This window comes from Numida meleagris, chromosome 3, assembly GCF_002078875.1.
Source record: "Numida meleagris isolate 19003 breed g44 Domestic line chromosome 3, NumMel1.0, whole genome shotgun sequence".
NCBI classification, from domain to species: domain Eukaryota; kingdom Metazoa; phylum Chordata; class Aves; order Galliformes; family Numididae; genus Numida; species Numida meleagris.
The window spans coordinates 63,458,512-63,476,231 of record NC_034411.1 but is presented as its reverse complement, the minus strand read 5'-3'; the positions used below and the strand labels follow the sequence as shown (position 1 = coordinate 63,476,231).

Below are 17,720 nucleotides of genomic sequence, written 5' to 3'. Positions count from 1 at the left end.
CCACCCAAATCCCATCTCTCCAAAGGCTGACATCTAGTAATTCTTTGAGATCTTTTCTCAGTCTCCAACTGCTGTGAGATGTGCCTGTAATATTTCAGAAGCTAAAAGCTGAAGTGACTTGGATAATTCTAAGAACTGCAAGGAACTCTCAAATCAGTAGAATTTAGTATAATTCAAGACAAATTTATCTTGTCTCTAGGTCACTGTTAACAATGCATCAACAAAGAAGCAGGAGAACTCAAAACCACAGTAAGGAAATCATCCTAACGAAGATACAAAACTGAGATCATAATGCTAATGAACACCCTTTCTTTTTTATTTCTCTTTCTTGTTGTTAAAGAGTTAGCCCTAGCAAAATCATATATTCACTTCCTCTATAAATTCCTTTGAAACTGCATTTCCTCTTTCCAGCCTCAGTCTTTGTCTCCTGACTTTGAATTTCAGGATGGAGCTGCTGTACAGGATTCTTTCTATTGCATAGATCTATGCTTGTGCTACCCAGCATAACTTTATTCTATTCTTATAGACAGAAGCAAAATGCTCCAAAAATGTTCGCAGAACCAGATGTAGTCTCTCTGAAGTGAATGGCCAAACTCTCAGTCACTTCAACAGATTAGGAGGAAGCCAGCTAAAATCAGTGGCATGACACAGAAGGACACACTTCAATCAGTCCTTTTTTTGTATTCTTATGAAGCTCTCGGTACATAAGTTTATGTGTGTGTGTGTTCCAGTACAGTAGGAGACAGGACTGGAAGATATTTTCTGGGGCTTCGTGTCAATTCTGTCACAATTACTAAGAGTTATGTAATAAATGTATAATTCAGAAGTGTCCCTACATACAATCACGGCCATAATGCCATAAAATATTATCAACATTTATGATAAAATAGTAGTTATTGTAGTAAAGCAGCAGAATCCACTATCATAGTGCTCTCAGAGCAGGAAAAGAACAGGGGAGAGCCATAGCACCACCTGTACCCTAGCACTTTGCTCAAGAAAGATGCATATTAAATAAAACATAGTGTTGCCCTGAGGATATCACAGTCCATCCTATATAAGAGAGTAACAGAATATATTTTACAGAATTTTTAAACACATACTAAATTCAAAGCTTACAGAACTCCATGAAATAATGTGGTTGAAAGGTTGCATTATTCTGATAACTGTGTTTAAGTAGAGTTTAGATTTAGGCACATATTTCATTACCTTTCTGATCTGAAATATGGGTCTGGATAAGCATCATTATTTTGAAGGCGAATCTGAATGTAATTCTGAGAGACTCTTGAGATAATACACAAGTTTAGCATGGATTGGTGGTTTCATTTGAAGCTGTAATAGGAATTTCAATGTTACTGTTTTTCCCTCACATTTCAGGGTGGTTTCACTCGGAAATATTCTCTGAGTTCCAAAACTGGAACTCTCCTCCCAGAGTTTCCAAGTGCTCAACATCTTTTGCTTCAAGGGTGCATTTCTAAAGACAAGGTAAAATATGAGCTACTTCTCTTCTAATTTACAGGTCAAAAATTGCCACAGTGTTTCTTCATATCTTAGCCTTTGAGGTATTGACATGAAAGAGCCAGAAATGTCCATAATCAAACAGAGGTGACTGATTTATAGAGGGAGCAAACCTTTACTAACACCGATTAACTGGCTCTCCACAGGAAAGATGGTTGAATTATTTACCTATTAACTGACCTAGTATTTTACAAACCGATGGTATGTAAGACGGGGAGAGCAAAACAAACAAACAGAGTTGTATTCATTCCAAATGCCTTTGGATTTAAGGTAAATTTTGTTCTGATTAGATCAGAACAAATAATTCACATCAAATAATTAGATGAACTTTACAATCATTCATTAATTATTTGAAAAGAGACTGTGAAAATTAGAGTATGCAAGTTTTTTTGGAAGTTAGTAAAATGATGTTCCACAAATCAGCATACAATCTTGCTTAACCAAAGGGTCAGTTCAACGTATTCTGTAGTTTGCTATATATCTTCGGCTACTTGCCTTTGTGATGTCTGTGTTATATTTCTGTTCACATTACAGACTGCTATGTCTCTGAACTATGCTGGATATCTTTTTGGTACAAATAGTGATCTTTCCATTTTAAGCTCCAGTATAGGTCATGATGGTGGTTGTCTTGAGATATGTTGCTCTAATACTTTTTGTTTAATGAGCCCTTCCTCTTAAGTTTGCTCCATGTAAGTAGTGAAGACTAGGGTTCCTGTTTTGAAGAGCTAAACACAAGGAGCCATCTGTAGTACATATGTTAGCTGGAAAGCTTACAGATTCTAAATAAAGTCCAAGACTGGTGTACTCAGCAGTGTACATCATCCACTGCTATAGACTCCATTCATTAATCGAAATCTCTCAAACGGCATTCTTATAACATTTACATCTGGGGAGCATTTGAGATTCCTTGTGGCCCAAGTACAGCAGTATAAACAAAACTGGATTTTACCACTCCAACAATGAACTATGAGGTGAAACTCATTTTCTCTTCATTCTTGGATTGGCACCATGTAATTGCTCAGGTGCTGGGACCAGATGACAGGAAGGCCCAAGAGTGCTTTAGGGACTAATCCTTTCTGCAGACAGGCTCCTGGAGTTACGAAGAGGCTGTGGGAAGAGAGATGTATTTATATGTCTCCCTCTCTTTCTTTCCCTTCTACCCTTTCTTCATTCCTTATTCTTGGTTTTGTTTTTGTTTGTTTGTTTATTTTTGTTTGTTTTTAATTTCCTATTTTCTTTCCTCCCTGTCTTTCCCCTCTTTCAGCTGATCTTACCAAGGATTACTGACCTCTCTCTAGCAGTCCACACTGTTATCGCTCCACTTACTGTCCCATCACTCAGTCCCCTAAGCTAAGATGCATCCAAAATGCATGCAACGATTTTTGTAGCTCTAACAGAGGATTAAAGTGAAGTGACTTTCCCAAGTCTTTAAAGCAGAGGAAATATCTAAATGAACCTTAGATACTCTGCTGAAGAGAGCGCATACATGAAGTTTGACTCCTGCATTAAATTTTTAAGAGAGCGCATGCAGTAGAAATTGCTGTAGATTGCACAAGTGTAGCAATCACTACTAAAATAGATTGATATTTTTTTCATTATATGTTTCTGAAGAAATATTATCCAAACTTCGAATTTCCATCAAAACCTTCAAAAAATTATCATACTGTTCTTGAATCTCAGATTTTGCCCTACTTTTTAAAATATATGTAGTTACAGAAGCAGCTCTGAAAGTCAGCAAGGTCAATTTCCAAAGAAATCTGTGTGCTCAACCTATTGGAATAAAACTGTTCTAAGTTCATTCAAAACCTGACTTTGGTTTGCTGGAGAAGTTCACAAGCTGTAACAATGATTCTGTGCAACAAGAATGGTTTTGCTAACATTCATATTTGTTTCCTGAAAATACTTCACAAGACTCTTGTTTTATAATTTATTACAATTTTTAAATTTTACTGTAATTTTTTTACAGACTCTTGTAACAACTCTGGGGGGTTCTTAAAGTAAGGGAATGCTCCACTTAGATAAATTAGCCTGATGAGATGAAAGGGAGTTTTGCTTTTTAAAGTTCAGTTCCTGTAAGGTAGGGATTAAACTTTGACCAAATGACTGGCAGCTTTTTTCTCATTTGTCCAACTAGATGATGTTTCAGAACACTCATAGACGCCTATAGTAGCCTAATGATTAACTTGCACTACTCTTCAGGATTAATCACAGCTTTCAGAAAAGCGAATTTACCATCTGACTGGCTAATCTAGCTATTGCCTTACTTTGATATTCCCATTTTCACATCGTATAAGGATTCAATTAACTACATTTCTAACAGCAACATTGAAACTTGAAGGTGTTGATAAAAAATAGAGATTTGTGATGTCATTGCTTCTAGATATAAAGGCCGCACTTGTAAATACACATTGTAATACATCTTATATTTAATGTTTAAATTCTAGCTACAGAAAGCAGAAACCTAGATATCAATTGCAGTATAGGAGAGATTTAAGAAACTCTGTTTAATTATTCTTTCTTCCAAAATAGGTAGATACTCTTATCATGATGTACAAAACACACTGTCAGTGTGTCCTTGACAATGCAATTAATGGGAACTTTGAAGAGGTAAGATTGTTTGAACACACATTCTTGGTATATATACATAGGGAGCTAAGAAAGCATTATTTATGTCCATGGTTCTGGTTCTTACTCCTTTAGATTCAGCATTTCTTACTACATTTTTGGCAAGGAATGCCTGACCATCTTCTTCCCCTGCTTGAAAATCCCATCATTGTTGACATCTTCTGCGTTTGTGACTCAATTCTGTATAAGGTAAGTTAGGTATTTAGTTGCATGGATAATCTCAGCCATGTTACAGCTTTTATCTGTGTGAAAACAGTGTCAAAGTTACAGCAGCAGGATGTCATGCCTGCTTTCTGCATCTGTCTGTGTGAATCAGCAAGGAGCAGAGCTCTGTGACTACAAGCAGCTCACTAATGGCGAAATATTTACCTGCTTGTTTTGTATTTAGCTAAAACAATGCTCGTGGCTTCACTGACAAGGCTGAGTAAGTTAAACCTGAATGAAAATTGAAGCTGTGTTTTTACATAAAATACTATTGCCATTTCTACCAGCAAAGACAGTCTTCAACATATCAACAAGGTGATTCCACTTGTGATTCTGCTACTCACAGGCTACGTTAGGCCATAGTTTCATGGTAGAGGTCAGGAACAATACTGCATTAATATGTGCCCACTTTTCTTGCCTTTTAGCATTCATTTCTGTTCCCATACTGTTAGATATATCAGCAAAACTGTTTAATTGGCTGCATTCTGAGCTGGTTCAGGTTTTAAAAAGAAGTAAGAAACATTTGTTTTGTGGAATTTTTATGCCATGTGAGCTCTTAGATCTTTCCCAGCATGATCACACAAATAGTTGTGCTAGTGAGACTAAAGAGCATTTCAAGGTCACAGTTAAGTAAGAGTGGACTGGAATAAAAAATAAATTAAGAAAGTAATACCACCAAAGTTCCTGTGTTTTTAATTTGTAAAATTAGATTATTAATTAATACATGTAAAATATTTTAAGTTCCTGTGAAATAGCGTATAGTTTAATCAGGAAAGAATTTTCATCCTCTCTTCAACACATTTTGCAACTAAGTATCAGTGCGAGGAAATAATTAATGGCAGAACAGTGAACACCGAGCAGTCAAAAGAAGAGACTTGAGGCTGTATAGCACTGAGTGCCATATTGTCATGTATCTGTCATTCTTTAATACACATAAATATGAGGGAAAATTTCAAAGGAAAGAAAATGCGTATTTCTTAGAAGCATATCAAGCTATAAAGTAAGAAGGTAATTAACACTGAACATGGTAATTACTACCCTGGAAATGAGCTGTTACGCCTAATTTGTTTGTAGAGGCTATATTGTACACTATGTTTGTGAGGCTTTTTCTGCTTTAAACCTGCTGGCCCAGTAGATCCAATACTAACTTTGTTTGTAATTAATATTTAATGTCATGGACAAAGAAATACTAGAGGATCACTGAATTAGAAATCTGATAAAGAAGAATTATGCAAAGTTAATTAATTTATCATTGTCCCTCCTCTCTGTCTCTCACCATTTCTCTCTTATTATTTTGTTAGACATTCTTGTCAGCACACTCAAGGAGGCGTTTCAAACCATTTGAATTATTAGTGGAAAAATATTTTGACAATATGGGTGATCTAGCAACTTTACCCTCTGCAATAAGCTGCCCCAGAAGGCATGTCAGCTGGCAGAGTTTTTTGCCAAAACAGTTCCATAATACCACACTTCTTAGCTATGGATGGATTGTCATAAACCTTGAAGAACTTCAATGCAGTATGCAATATGACAGTAGGAAGAGTCAGACGTATGTATGAGGACTTGTGAGATTCTTGAGTATCTGCTTTATTAGGACTAACAGTGAAAAGTCAGAATGATTAAGCACCTCACTTCTATTGACTGCTCTACTACAAGGGAGGAGTGGTAATACTTTATTATTTTACTAGCATGCTGCAAGAAAGCGTACATTAAGAATGGGAAATATCTAGGTGCCTACACATCTGATATTCACCTAGCTAATAGTGATGGGAGAAATATGAGTACAGCGAGAAATCTGGACAGTAGGTTGAATGGCTTTACTCTGTATAAATTCCCTGTCCTTATCATTTTACAATCTGAGTAGACAAGAATGAATAGAATGAAGTGTCCAGTGGAAGTTTGATATCATTTTATGTTACCTTTTTGAAGGTTCTTACAGATGTACTTATCCCTGCAACAATGCAAGAAATGCCAGAAAGGTAGGTATAATAATGATACATTCTAACTGATAGTCATATTCCAGGAAAATGGAAAATAAACAGCAGAAATTCTGTAATACAGAGTTTTTTTTTTCTCACAGTATTTAAACTCATTTTTAGAACAGTAAAGTAGATACGGCAAAATACTATCAACTGTGAGGACAGCTGTAGAACAGCCTTAAAATATTAGACAGTATTTTAATGTCCTGTTTTACTGGCTTGTTGAATATCTTGAAATACGTTTCTTCTAGACTAAAGCCTTGGAAGACCAAAAAAAGATAGATACTCTTGTTGTATGAGGAAAAATAATTGTTATCTTTTTTTTCAGAATACTTTTCAGGTTTGTATCTTTATGGTATCTGTTTTTTTGACAAGACAATTACAAGAAGATTATTATAAGTTACGTCTGAATCTTCTCACTTTTCCTTTCCCTTGGATGCTGTCATATTTGGGGTTTTATGTCTATCTAAGATCTTGAGTTTCAGATAACTGTAATGATTCTTGGATTTCTTATGGTTTATTCTTAAAGCTAGTTGTTTTCAACATATTTCAAATGGCAGATGGCTTACAATTTTTTCTCAGCGGGGATACAGATCAGTACATAGTCAATTTTAGCCTTTTGACCATCAGTCATTTCCTGTTTCCTTTCAGGGATACCTGAAGAGTAATTCACAGATCTGTCCAGGATTCTGTGAATCATTTTTAAACTAATGCAAGAAATGTTTTATTGCTATTTCTCTAAAATACATTTTTTTAATGTAGTTTACTAGCAGATATAAGAAATTTTGCAAAAAACTGGGAACAGTGGGTTGTTTCCTCTTTGGAAAATCTACCAGAAATCCTGATGGATAAGAAACTGCCTATTGCTCGAAGATTTGTTTCCTCTCTGAAACGACAGACATCATTCTTACACCTAGCACAGGTAAACAGAAAAAGACGTACATTAAACACTGAAAACTGTATTCAGTCCATCTTTCTGGCTAGCAGATATTAATTCCTTAAATTTCAAATGTTCGACTTCAGCCATGGAAGACGTAGGCCTTGTAGTTTTTGGCAAATAAGAAGGAAGAGGCCATAAATAGATTTTATCTAGATTTTTTGAACTTCAGAATTTTATAGTAGAGAAGGAAGACCATGGTTACAGTGAACTACTATCATGGGAACATTTGGCAATCATATGATAAAGTGGAACATATGAGAATTTGCTTTAGTTCCTCCTCGCCTTGCAAAGGTTCACTGTCTTGTCCACACTGTCCTTTAATGAGTTTATCCCTTCTGAATTTTAACTGAAAGGAATACTTGATAGATAGCTGAAGGCTCCAAGGTTGAGTTGGCAGGATGCTCTTATCTGCAATTAGGAGGCACCTCCATATGAAGGTTTGGTAGATTGCTGAAAAAGATACAGTATCTTTTTGGGAGCTTAGGTACTAATGGGTCAGTCTTTTGAGGGAGTAACCCTCATGAATAACTGTAGATGCACCATATATTCTTCTTGACCTAGACTTCTGTTGGGTAAATCTTAAGACAGAAGTAGCATGGGGGTGACGTGAAAATGATCTGGAAAGGAAGGCACATTACAAGAATATTAGATGTATAATGGAAGGAAAACGCTGTTTCATCTGACCTGCGATAAACACAGCTGAGGAAAGACAGCTACTGATTCTTCTCTGAGGAGAAGCTTCTCAGCATTTTGTCTTGCTTTCTCTTACAGATTGCTCGGCCAGCACTTTTTGATCAGCATGTGGTGAATTCCATGGTGTCAGATATTGAAAAAGTTGATTTGAATAGTATTGGTTCTCAGGCACTCCTTGCAGTCTCAGGGAGCACAGATTCTGATGGGGAGATCTACAATGAATGTAAGTCTGTGGAGATATATTTGTAAGGTTAAAATAAATCCACTCTTTCATTCCATGGAGATTGGCAGAGAAGAGGCACACTGCATTCTGTGATCTAGCTCAGCATTAACTTTAGCTTAAGAAAACCAGTTTGTTGCCCTAGTGTGTCCTACAAAAATATAAGTTTGCTCTGGGAAGTCATCCCAGATAGATAATTTTAAATGGTTGTTGAAAAAAAGATTTCCATTGCAGTTGCTAATTGTAATACAATCCCTTTTCAAGTTCTGTCTTATTAGCATGAATTCTTGGAAAATGTCTCAAAACCCACGTGTAATTATAGCGTAATTTAATGAATATTAAGGCTAGTTTACATTCTTTGATTTTGTTTTTTATTTTTGGCTGAAAGCTGATCTGTAAAAAACAAAAACATAACTTTCTATAAAATATGACAGCTATTTTAATGAAGAAAATTGAGTGAAGTACAAATGCAGAGGATGGTAATTTTTTTGCAGTTAGCTTTATATACACTTGTTATTGAAAAAAGATATTTAACTGTATTATTTTTTAAAAGAGAACCTATAGATTGGAGTTAGGAGAACTGAAAGAATAATAGCAAGGTGTTGTCTTCTGTGTATTGTTATTTTGATCAGAAAAGTTTGTTCTCTTACATAATGAATCATAATCCCATTCAGGAACATTCTCAAGAATGGGAAATAGAGAATTTAACTCATAAAATGTAAAGGAAACCAAAAACATTATAGAAGTCTGTCGCACTACAGATAAAACTGTTCTACTAAGCTTAGTAATAGGTTTTCAAGGCTGAGCCTTAAAATGAATGTAAAACATCCTATTTTTTTGCTTTTATTTTCTTGTAAAACTATATTTTATCATTGTAATGCTAAAATAAGTAAAACATATATGCATAATAGATCTGTATCTGCTTACTTCGCTGAAGAATTGTTCATTTCTTCACGAGTCTAATTCTTTGCCTTTCCTTTCCATGCTACAGTATTGTCATACAGCTGGTGAGTGGCTTTTTCTCGTGTTCAGAATAACATGGAATGATATATTCTCCTTTTTTATATGGTAGACGACTCTATAACAGTATTCCAGGAACTGAAGGACCTTCTAAAGAAGAATGCCACGGTGGAATCATTCATTGAATGGTTGGATACTGTGGTTGAGCAAAGGGTTATTAAGGTACCTTTCAAATATTCTCCCTTACTCAAGACTAATTAATTACTTCTAATTAATCATATTGAGCGTTGTCGAATATTTTTACATTTGTGAAAAACTTAGAAGTATCAAGTAAAACATGAAAGTCAGCACTGTCACAAGCTTGACATGGAAGAAGCCCATCCAGCTTATCTGTGCCTGAAGAATCACAGAGGTATTGCCCAGTAAGGTGAGCCAAAGTTGTTCCTTAGAGAAGCAAATCTTTCTTTCATATTACTCGGATGATACTGCATGTAGTATAGGTTAGTGCAGCAGATGGATTCAGAAGTAGCTAACCTGTGGAAGGCTTCTACAGACCAGGATGGAAAATGCAGTTTTATAGCTTCACAAGATGTGGTTACTCTCAAACTCACACAACACTTTCCTTCTACTTGTTGAGAAAGCAACAGAGCATACTTTTACCACACAAACAAATCAGAGTATGAAGTGAGCAGCATTAAAAGCCCCAGTGTTACAGTAATATGCATATCATTTTATAAGAGAAAGTCTGGCAGGTATTCTAAAGATTACACTGAAGTACAGAGGCTAATTTCTGTTCCCTGTTTATATGGAATAATATGTCACCAGAGGATATTTTTTTCTTTTTGTCCTTTTCACCTGTATATACACAGAACTATTTCCCACCTTCAGTATTATAACATGAGCTTATTTATCTGCCTTCAGGTCACAGCAGAGTCCAAGCAGTAAGCAGTTTACTTCATTGAATGTGGTCAGAGCTCTACTCTGGTAGCAATTAAAAGCGTGAATGCTGCTGTTTATCACTTTAGGACATACTTTATGAAGGTAGTTTAAATGAAGCAGCTTCGTCCCCTCTGCCACATGAGCCTGAGTCAAGAACTCCTCGAACTTTTAAGCATATTCAGTTCTCCTTTCTCCTTTCCTGTGTGTAGAAAGCAAGTTAGCATACCTACACTATTCTGCTACTTTTGTCTTTCAGGCAAGCAAGCAAAATGGGAGGTCGTTAAAGAAGAGAGCTCAAGACTTTCTTCTTAAATGGAGCTTTTTCGGTGCTCGAGTGATGCATAACCTCACTCTGAACAACGCATCAAGTTTTGGTACCTTGACTTTATGAAAACAACTCTCATTTTTGTACATATGTGCCAACATTTATTCACCTTACGCTACTTTCTCAGCAGAGGAGCCTGCCCTAGCCTAAAGATTTTGTTATCAAAGACACAAATACTGTGTAGTGTGCTTTTCAAACTAATGTTTCACAGTAAATGATTGTAATAATTTATTGGTGATCTGTGTCACATGTTCATTTTCCAATATATTTTTCATTTAAATTGCTGTTTGATGTTGCCATTTGAGAACTGGAAAATGTGTTTGTTTTAATCTGGGACTGGAGCCGTAACTACATATCTTGATAGGAGACAGAAAATTCTAACTATTTATTTCATATGTGGACCAAAAAATACTGTTGTTATTGTGCATAGGCTTTTTTTTTGGTAAGAGCAAAAAGAATTTGACAGGTCAGTTTTTGTTTTTTAATTCTGAAATGAGCAAACATTCAACACTATTTTGTGGTTTTTAAAAAATAAGGTTCAATTATCTGTCTTTAGAAATGTTTATCTTTTTGAGGACTCTCAGAAATAGTATTTTGTAATACAGAAAATGCGAGAGCAAATGAAATTAACTTTAAATACTGTACGTCATTTCTCAGGTTATTTCTGTAGTTGTAGGTACATCATTATCCAAAATTCAGCAGCTATTTTAAATGGCTATAAGGACAGATGCATTTTTAATGTGATACATCCTTGAAATAAGGTCAAAGACTTCACCGGTTACTGTCTGGTTATTTAGCACAAAGCAAACAGAAATAGGGCAGAGGCATTCTAGCAGACTTCAGCCTTATGTAGTTCCACTGTGTGCCCTCTTCAAGTATAAAGCACGTCTCACTTTCATCAGTATTTTTCTTTGATGTAATTAGTGGTCAAATAGCCTACAGGACAGTAAACAATTGAGCTAGGTGGGCCAGTGCAAAGAGAGATTAGAGCCAGAAGTTAGGCACTATCCCGTGTTGGTCTTGCCAGGTCATTTAAAGTCCACGATTATTTGTTTGTTTCACCAGCTTCTTGTAGAGTGTTGAGAGATGGTCACAAAGATAACTTGGCTACTCTCCCTCTTTCTCCTCCTTAAAGGTTCTTTTCATTTGATCCGCATGCTGCTAGATGAGTACATCCTGCTTGCCATAGAGACACAGTTCAACAATGACAAAGAACAAGAACTCCAGAATCTACTGGACAAATACATGAAGAATTTAGGTAGCTAGAGCGTGGTTCTTTTGAGTGTATTCCTGCATTTTTAGAAAATTGCATATTTGTTTATACAAAAAATAGTCTTATGCTCTTTTCCTGAAGCTGTAGTTTTAGGTCACATTGTTAAAACCACCTGAAAAGGCTGTGACCATTAACTCACCATCAACCATCAACTCCTTCCCACCGTCAACCATAGTTCACTTAATAAGTTTTGTGGGAATGTTACTACACAGAATCACTGAAATGATCTTGGGTGTGATTAACCCACATGTAGTTGCAACTGAAGGGCCACAAACTGGTGTGAAGAGAGGTATGTCTAGCAGAGATAGTGGAAATTCCCAATTCAATTTTTCAGCCAAATCTGAAATACGTAGTTACACCTTGAACTAGGAGTGTATGAAATGTTAACAAAATATGAATATCCCTGCAAGTTTGGAACATGAGGTTGGAGCCCTATTTAGCAACTGACTGAAATATTGCTGTGGAAGAGAAATAAAATGAGCTTAAAATGACATAACAATAAGCAACCAAGTTTATGAACAAATCAGACAGCTCATGTGCTGTTTATATAATAGTGTTGAATTTATGTGCAATGAGCACACATAACAGCAACCAAGAGTTTTCTACTTACTATTCCAGATGCAAGCAAAGCCACCTTTACTGCATCACCGAGCTCTTGCTTCCTAGCAAATCGTAACAAAGCTGCTTCTCTGCCCAGTGACACTTCAGTCAAAAATGAGTGTCTAGCAGAGCAAACCTATGTGTCCTTGTCAGCTAGCCGGCCCAGCAGTATGCCTTCGGGTCTGAATCCCTTTGCCACAGGAGATGGTGAGAATATTCAGCTGACAGGTATGTAGCAGTTCTCTTTGTCCCTTGTTTGCTTGTTAGTCTTTCAGTTCACAATAGCACATTACTGTAAGAGGAGCAATGACCATATGTATTTATGGGAACCTCTAGTAAATAACATTCCATAAGCTCAGCATCTGTGCTGATTCATGGAAGGGGGCAATTGTAGAGACCTGCCAGTAATACATCCTCTTGGTACAATGATAAAAATATCCCACGTCATGGCTTGATGAGATTGTTATGAGGCATGAACATACGTAACCTCCTGAGCAGACAAGACTTTTAACTGCTGGGATTTCACACTGAATGTGCCAGCCTCCAATCTGGAAAATGGCATTCGAAAGCTTTCTAGCTCAAAGCAATGGATTAAAGGTGGGACCCAGTGTAAGGACCCACTTTGTAAAGGTTTCAGATGGTAACATGCACTTCATCAGAGGGTTCGTGTCTTAACAAATCCACTGTATTCAGCAGGACTGCAGTATGAATGCTAAAGGTGGCTAATGCTTATTTATTGCAGGTCAGATGGAGCTGCCTCAAAGCACTGGTCACCTGATGACTCCACCCATTTCACCAGCCCTGGTCAGCCGAGGAAGTGTTATTAACCAGGGCCCAATGGCTGTGAGACCTCCAAGTGTAGGCCCAGTGTTATCCACACATTCACAGTGCTCTTCCTACTCAGAACCCCTTTATCAGACTTTGTCACAAACTAATCAGAACTGCTATGGAAACAATTCCAGTTACCAGGCTATGTTCAGAACTCAGGCCCATTCCACTTCAGGAGTTTACCACCACAGAGTAGAGCACAGCCGATTCAGTGCCTTGAGTGAACAGCAGTTCTCCAGAGACTACTTCAACAACAGTTGTGCTGTATCTCCATACAGTGCCAGATCACCATCTAGCTATTGTTCCTCATCCATGACTCAGGATGCACACAATATGCAGTTTCTGAATACGGGAAGCTTCAATTTCTTGAGCAACTCAGCGTCTACTTGCCCAGGAGCAGCATATCCCCCTAATGCTCCCAACGGTATAATATATACTGTTTTATTTTTCCCTTTTGTTTCTCTTTCCTTGCTGGATTGAAATACTTTCTGCTTTTTTTCTTTGGAAGATGTATTTCAGCTCTTAATTATACCTTCATGTTTTTTACTTCTCTGATGACATACGTAGATTGTAAAGCAGATTAACCAGCTACTTCAGGATTTATTTTCCTCTGGGAAATCCTCAGTTGACCTCAGATGCCTCTGGTGCATCTCTGCCAATCTTCCTCTAGAACCATTGCCATGTCTTGCACAAAGCAAGCAAAACTAGGATGACTTTGCCATTTAGCAATCTTTTGAAAATCCCCTGAAACATTTATTATGAAACTACTTCCCAGAATTCAAGGTAAAGTTTTTGCTACAATCTGCTTCAGAGATACAGTCAGAAAAAACACCACTCTTCTGGAGGAAAAATGCGGTGGAGATATTGCTTGTATATGAGTTTGTATATGACAAGTGTGTGTTACCATGAAGTAATTTTTTTCAGCGTGTATTTTCCTTGTTTGTCAGCTTCAGAAGGGAGCACTGAACTCCCTTCCACAAGTCTGCATGACTGATATGAGTCCATATGGCATCTCTTCTGGCCACTGGTTGCAGGGTGCTGTTTAATTCTGAACTTAGAATGGAGGTGCAGTTCTGTACTGAAAGCATGACTGAACTAGGATTTGTTTTGCTCTGTTGTTATCCATCCCTCTTCTGGGTCCGTCACTGCATGCATTATTAAGGTGACTAGGCCATGTGTGTGAATAAATAACTTTATTCTCAGGAAACTCAGCCAATAACAATTACCTTTTGCTCCAACTTACCACAGGCTCCTACCCAACCATTTCTCTTCAATAATAATTTCACTCTACTTTCTTTTTTCCAATCTCGTGTCAATAGGATATTATGGAAACAATATTAATTATCCAGAATCTCACAGACTTGGATCAATGGTGGATCAACATGTTTCTGTAATCAGCAGTGTAAGCAGCATTCGATCATTGCCATCATACAGTGATATACATGATCCACTGAATATCTTGGATGACGGCGGAAGAAAACAAACAGGCTCATACTACACAGAGTCCTCACCTTCAATTGTCTGTCGGACTGCTATGCGTAAGTATATCCAAGACTGAGGAGCTATAAACTTTTTAGCATCTTAACAAGAGCTGAGAGTTAAAGTGTAGCTCATATATATAGCATCTAAGATGCAGTATAAAATAAAATAGCTAAGTGCATGGGATGTATCCTAAGATGTTTCCTTAAAATTTCAGGACACTGCATTTCATAACTCTTTGTTCCTTTTAAGAGAGCTGTGATTCATTGTCCACAAGGATTGGAATGAATGACCTGAATTGCAGAAAATTACATATTAAGAAACACTTTTTAACTATGAAGTGAGCTAGTAATGTACTGGGCTCCTCTAAGGGCTCTTTGGGATCCTCACTGTCAAGCAGATCAAATGAACCCTGGATCAGTGATGTCTAGAGATATACTTCCTGTATTATAGTCCCTTCCTTCCATGTGCTCCAGTAACTGTGTGAATTAGGCAGATTTCCTATTGAGAGTGAATTATAGGTGAAATAACCTAATCAACAGGTATTAGTTTTGGTATGTACATTAAACAAATGGTAGCTGAGTTTAGTCTTGCATTCCCAAAAGACTTTGAAGTATTGCATGGAAGGTGTAAACTAGCGCACAGTCTGTTCATTTCTCCACAAGGTTACCTCTTCCTATTACTTATTTGTTAAGCATACATAGAAGGCCAGTCCTTACTTGCCTCTTTAAGGCTCGGCAAGAATTTAATAGTTCTTTTAGGGATGCTACATTGCAGGAGGGAGGAATCCAGAATCACCAGATGGGGGTTGTGCCCACCAACTTTCTTTTGTATGCTGTGTTATGTGCTAGGTGATGGCAGTTGTACCATCAGTGCATATGGACCTGAATGGTGCAAGATATGAAAAGATGAGTACAAGATATACAAACAGCTTTGCAGTTGTCTTGGAAGATGGCTCATACTCAGGCCCATAGCTGGATTTTTAGCAGAGTTCACTGATGCATTAGTTTTGGCTTATTCCCTCATGCTATTCCCTGACAGCATGAAGGGCCACTGAAGAAAAATTGTAGAAGTATAAGTAAATTCAGTGAAGAACAGAATTACTGAAATGTCAGTTCACCTGGTGTACCTGGTAGATCAGGGTTTCCATCAGATGAAATTGTATTGTGTTTTTGATGTTGATTTGTTTGTTTTGGGTGGTGTTGTGTTTTTTTTTGTTGTTGTTGTTGTTTTGTCTGTTTTTTTGTTAAATACAGTAGGTAGAAAACTTGCAATTATGTGAACCTTTTTTTTTCCACAGCTTCAAACATGCAAACCACATCTTCACAGTGTATGTATGGAACATCTGGTCATTTCCCTCCTCAGGAAAATCTGGAGTCCCACGAACCACCAAACAGAGACATGGTATCATCTTTACCACCAATTAACACAGTCTTCATGGGAGCAGCTGCTGGAGGAACCTGAACTGGGAGAGACGTGTCACTGTCTTAAGCTTACTTTTCCATTTCAGACTTTAAGGCTGTGATGACAATCCTTTTAGGTTGGTAGAATACAAAAGTATTACATGTAGTACATGAACCATTTTAGAGATTTTAGCACTCCTCCAGGCAGCAAAGCAGATATATTCACCTTTTTTCCTGATTGTGAATGACTCAGGATTGTTCTCATTACAGCTTTTCAGTCAGAAATTCAGGGTGAACATACAGAACGAGTGATTCTTGACAGCAACACTAACTTGTAAAGAAATGATTACATCTCTTCCTAATTTATTAAAAATGCTATTTTAGTCTTTCACATATCTTTTATATAAAAATGTTTATTTAATGCCTGTGTTGCTAATTATTTATTAGGACAACAGAGTAACTGTTTACTTTCTCTTATTTGACAAATTGTCAAATGTATGTATCCTACCTCCTATGGAAATGTTTACAAGGTCAGTTTTTACTGTTTTAAATGAAACTAAGCGAAATCCTTAAGTTTTTTACTGTTGCGCTCTGGAAAGTTAATTTCAAGTGTCTAGTGCCTACTTGTGTAAGTGAAAGTTCTCAGGAAATTAATAAAACATGTTGTGGGATTTTTTTCTTTTAAAGTAAACTTCTTTTTCTTAAAACCAACAAAACTTACAAATATCATTAACTAACCAATGTCAGTAGCCTGTTACTATAAGTGGATAACTGAAACAAATGAAATTATGGCACAAAATGTCATGAGGTTTCAATATTACTTGTGGTTTGAGCCACTGGTGGAAATCCACAAAAAGATACCCATCATATTTCATGAGTTCAGGAAAGCTATGTATGTTCAGCACAAGGGTAGTAAAGATGATCAAATATGTTGCGATTCTCCAGCTGTTTTAATAAAAAACTATTTTACAAGTGCCATGATATTCTATATACGTACATACATTTACATATTTTTCTGAAGAAGCAAGGTGAAGAATATTAATGATATTAAAGAAGATGAAGAAAAGAATACACTTACTTATAAAACAAGCTTCTTACTATGCATTCATGAAATAGCAGATGTTATGTTATAATCATATGGACCCAACATCAGATTCAGAATTTAAGTCCAGAGTTCCTAATTGTTTGAGGCTATTTGACGTCCATTTTCCTTTAGTGTTTTCTGTAATTAAATTCTGACTGCAAGAGAAAAAAAAAAATCGACAGGAATAACTCATGACTAATTCCTGACATGAAATATTTTATGCGGATTTGAAATACCATAGTTCAGTAATTAAGATGAAGACTCCAACTCAATTGCTTCCTAATTCAGGGTGAGGTCTTATGTTGAAACCAAAATGCTGTACTGATACAGGAATGCTTTAATTTCAACAAAAACTCCCAGTGATATGTTGTGGGGAAAGGCTTTACAGCAAGTGAAGGAACTACTGCAAAATACTTACTTCTTCAGAATTATTTAGAACTTGATATATTTTCTCCTAATACTAATGTCAGGATCCTCATCTGGTCAACACAAGTTTCAGCTGTAGTCAGTGTAGAGAGATCCCTCCCATTCCAAGTCGGGTAAGATGGGGAAGGGAGTATGGAGGGAGAGGGATGCCACTTTCCTGAAATGCTTGGCTCCCTTCGCTGACAAATGGCACAGCTTATACTTTAAGCTGGAAACTTCTAGATGAT

General features: G+C 36.7%; 1 protein-coding gene across 1 annotated transcript in view; it reads left to right on the top strand.

The window, feature by feature from the left end:
* The window catches only part of RFX6 (regulatory factor X6), a 33,676-nt gene extending 17,303 nt beyond the window's left edge, over positions 1-16,373 (top strand). Inside the window, exons 7-19 of the mRNA XM_021392757.1 lie at positions 1,375-1,482; positions 4,045-4,122; positions 4,216-4,329; positions 6,274-6,323; positions 7,086-7,245; positions 8,035-8,179; positions 9,249-9,358; positions 10,332-10,449; positions 11,536-11,658; positions 12,292-12,501; positions 13,016-13,525; positions 14,421-14,639; positions 15,881-16,373. Of these exons, the coding sequence (XP_021248432.1) occupies positions 1,375-1,482; positions 4,045-4,122; positions 4,216-4,329; positions 6,274-6,323; positions 7,086-7,245; positions 8,035-8,179; positions 9,249-9,358; positions 10,332-10,449; positions 11,536-11,658; positions 12,292-12,501; positions 13,016-13,525; positions 14,421-14,639; positions 15,881-16,044 (2,109 nt within the window). The 3' untranslated portion in view covers positions 16,045-16,373. The remainder of the gene's footprint in view (positions 1-1,374; positions 1,483-4,044; positions 4,123-4,215; positions 4,330-6,273; positions 6,324-7,085; positions 7,246-8,034; positions 8,180-9,248; positions 9,359-10,331; positions 10,450-11,535; positions 11,659-12,291; positions 12,502-13,015; positions 13,526-14,420; positions 14,640-15,880) is intronic.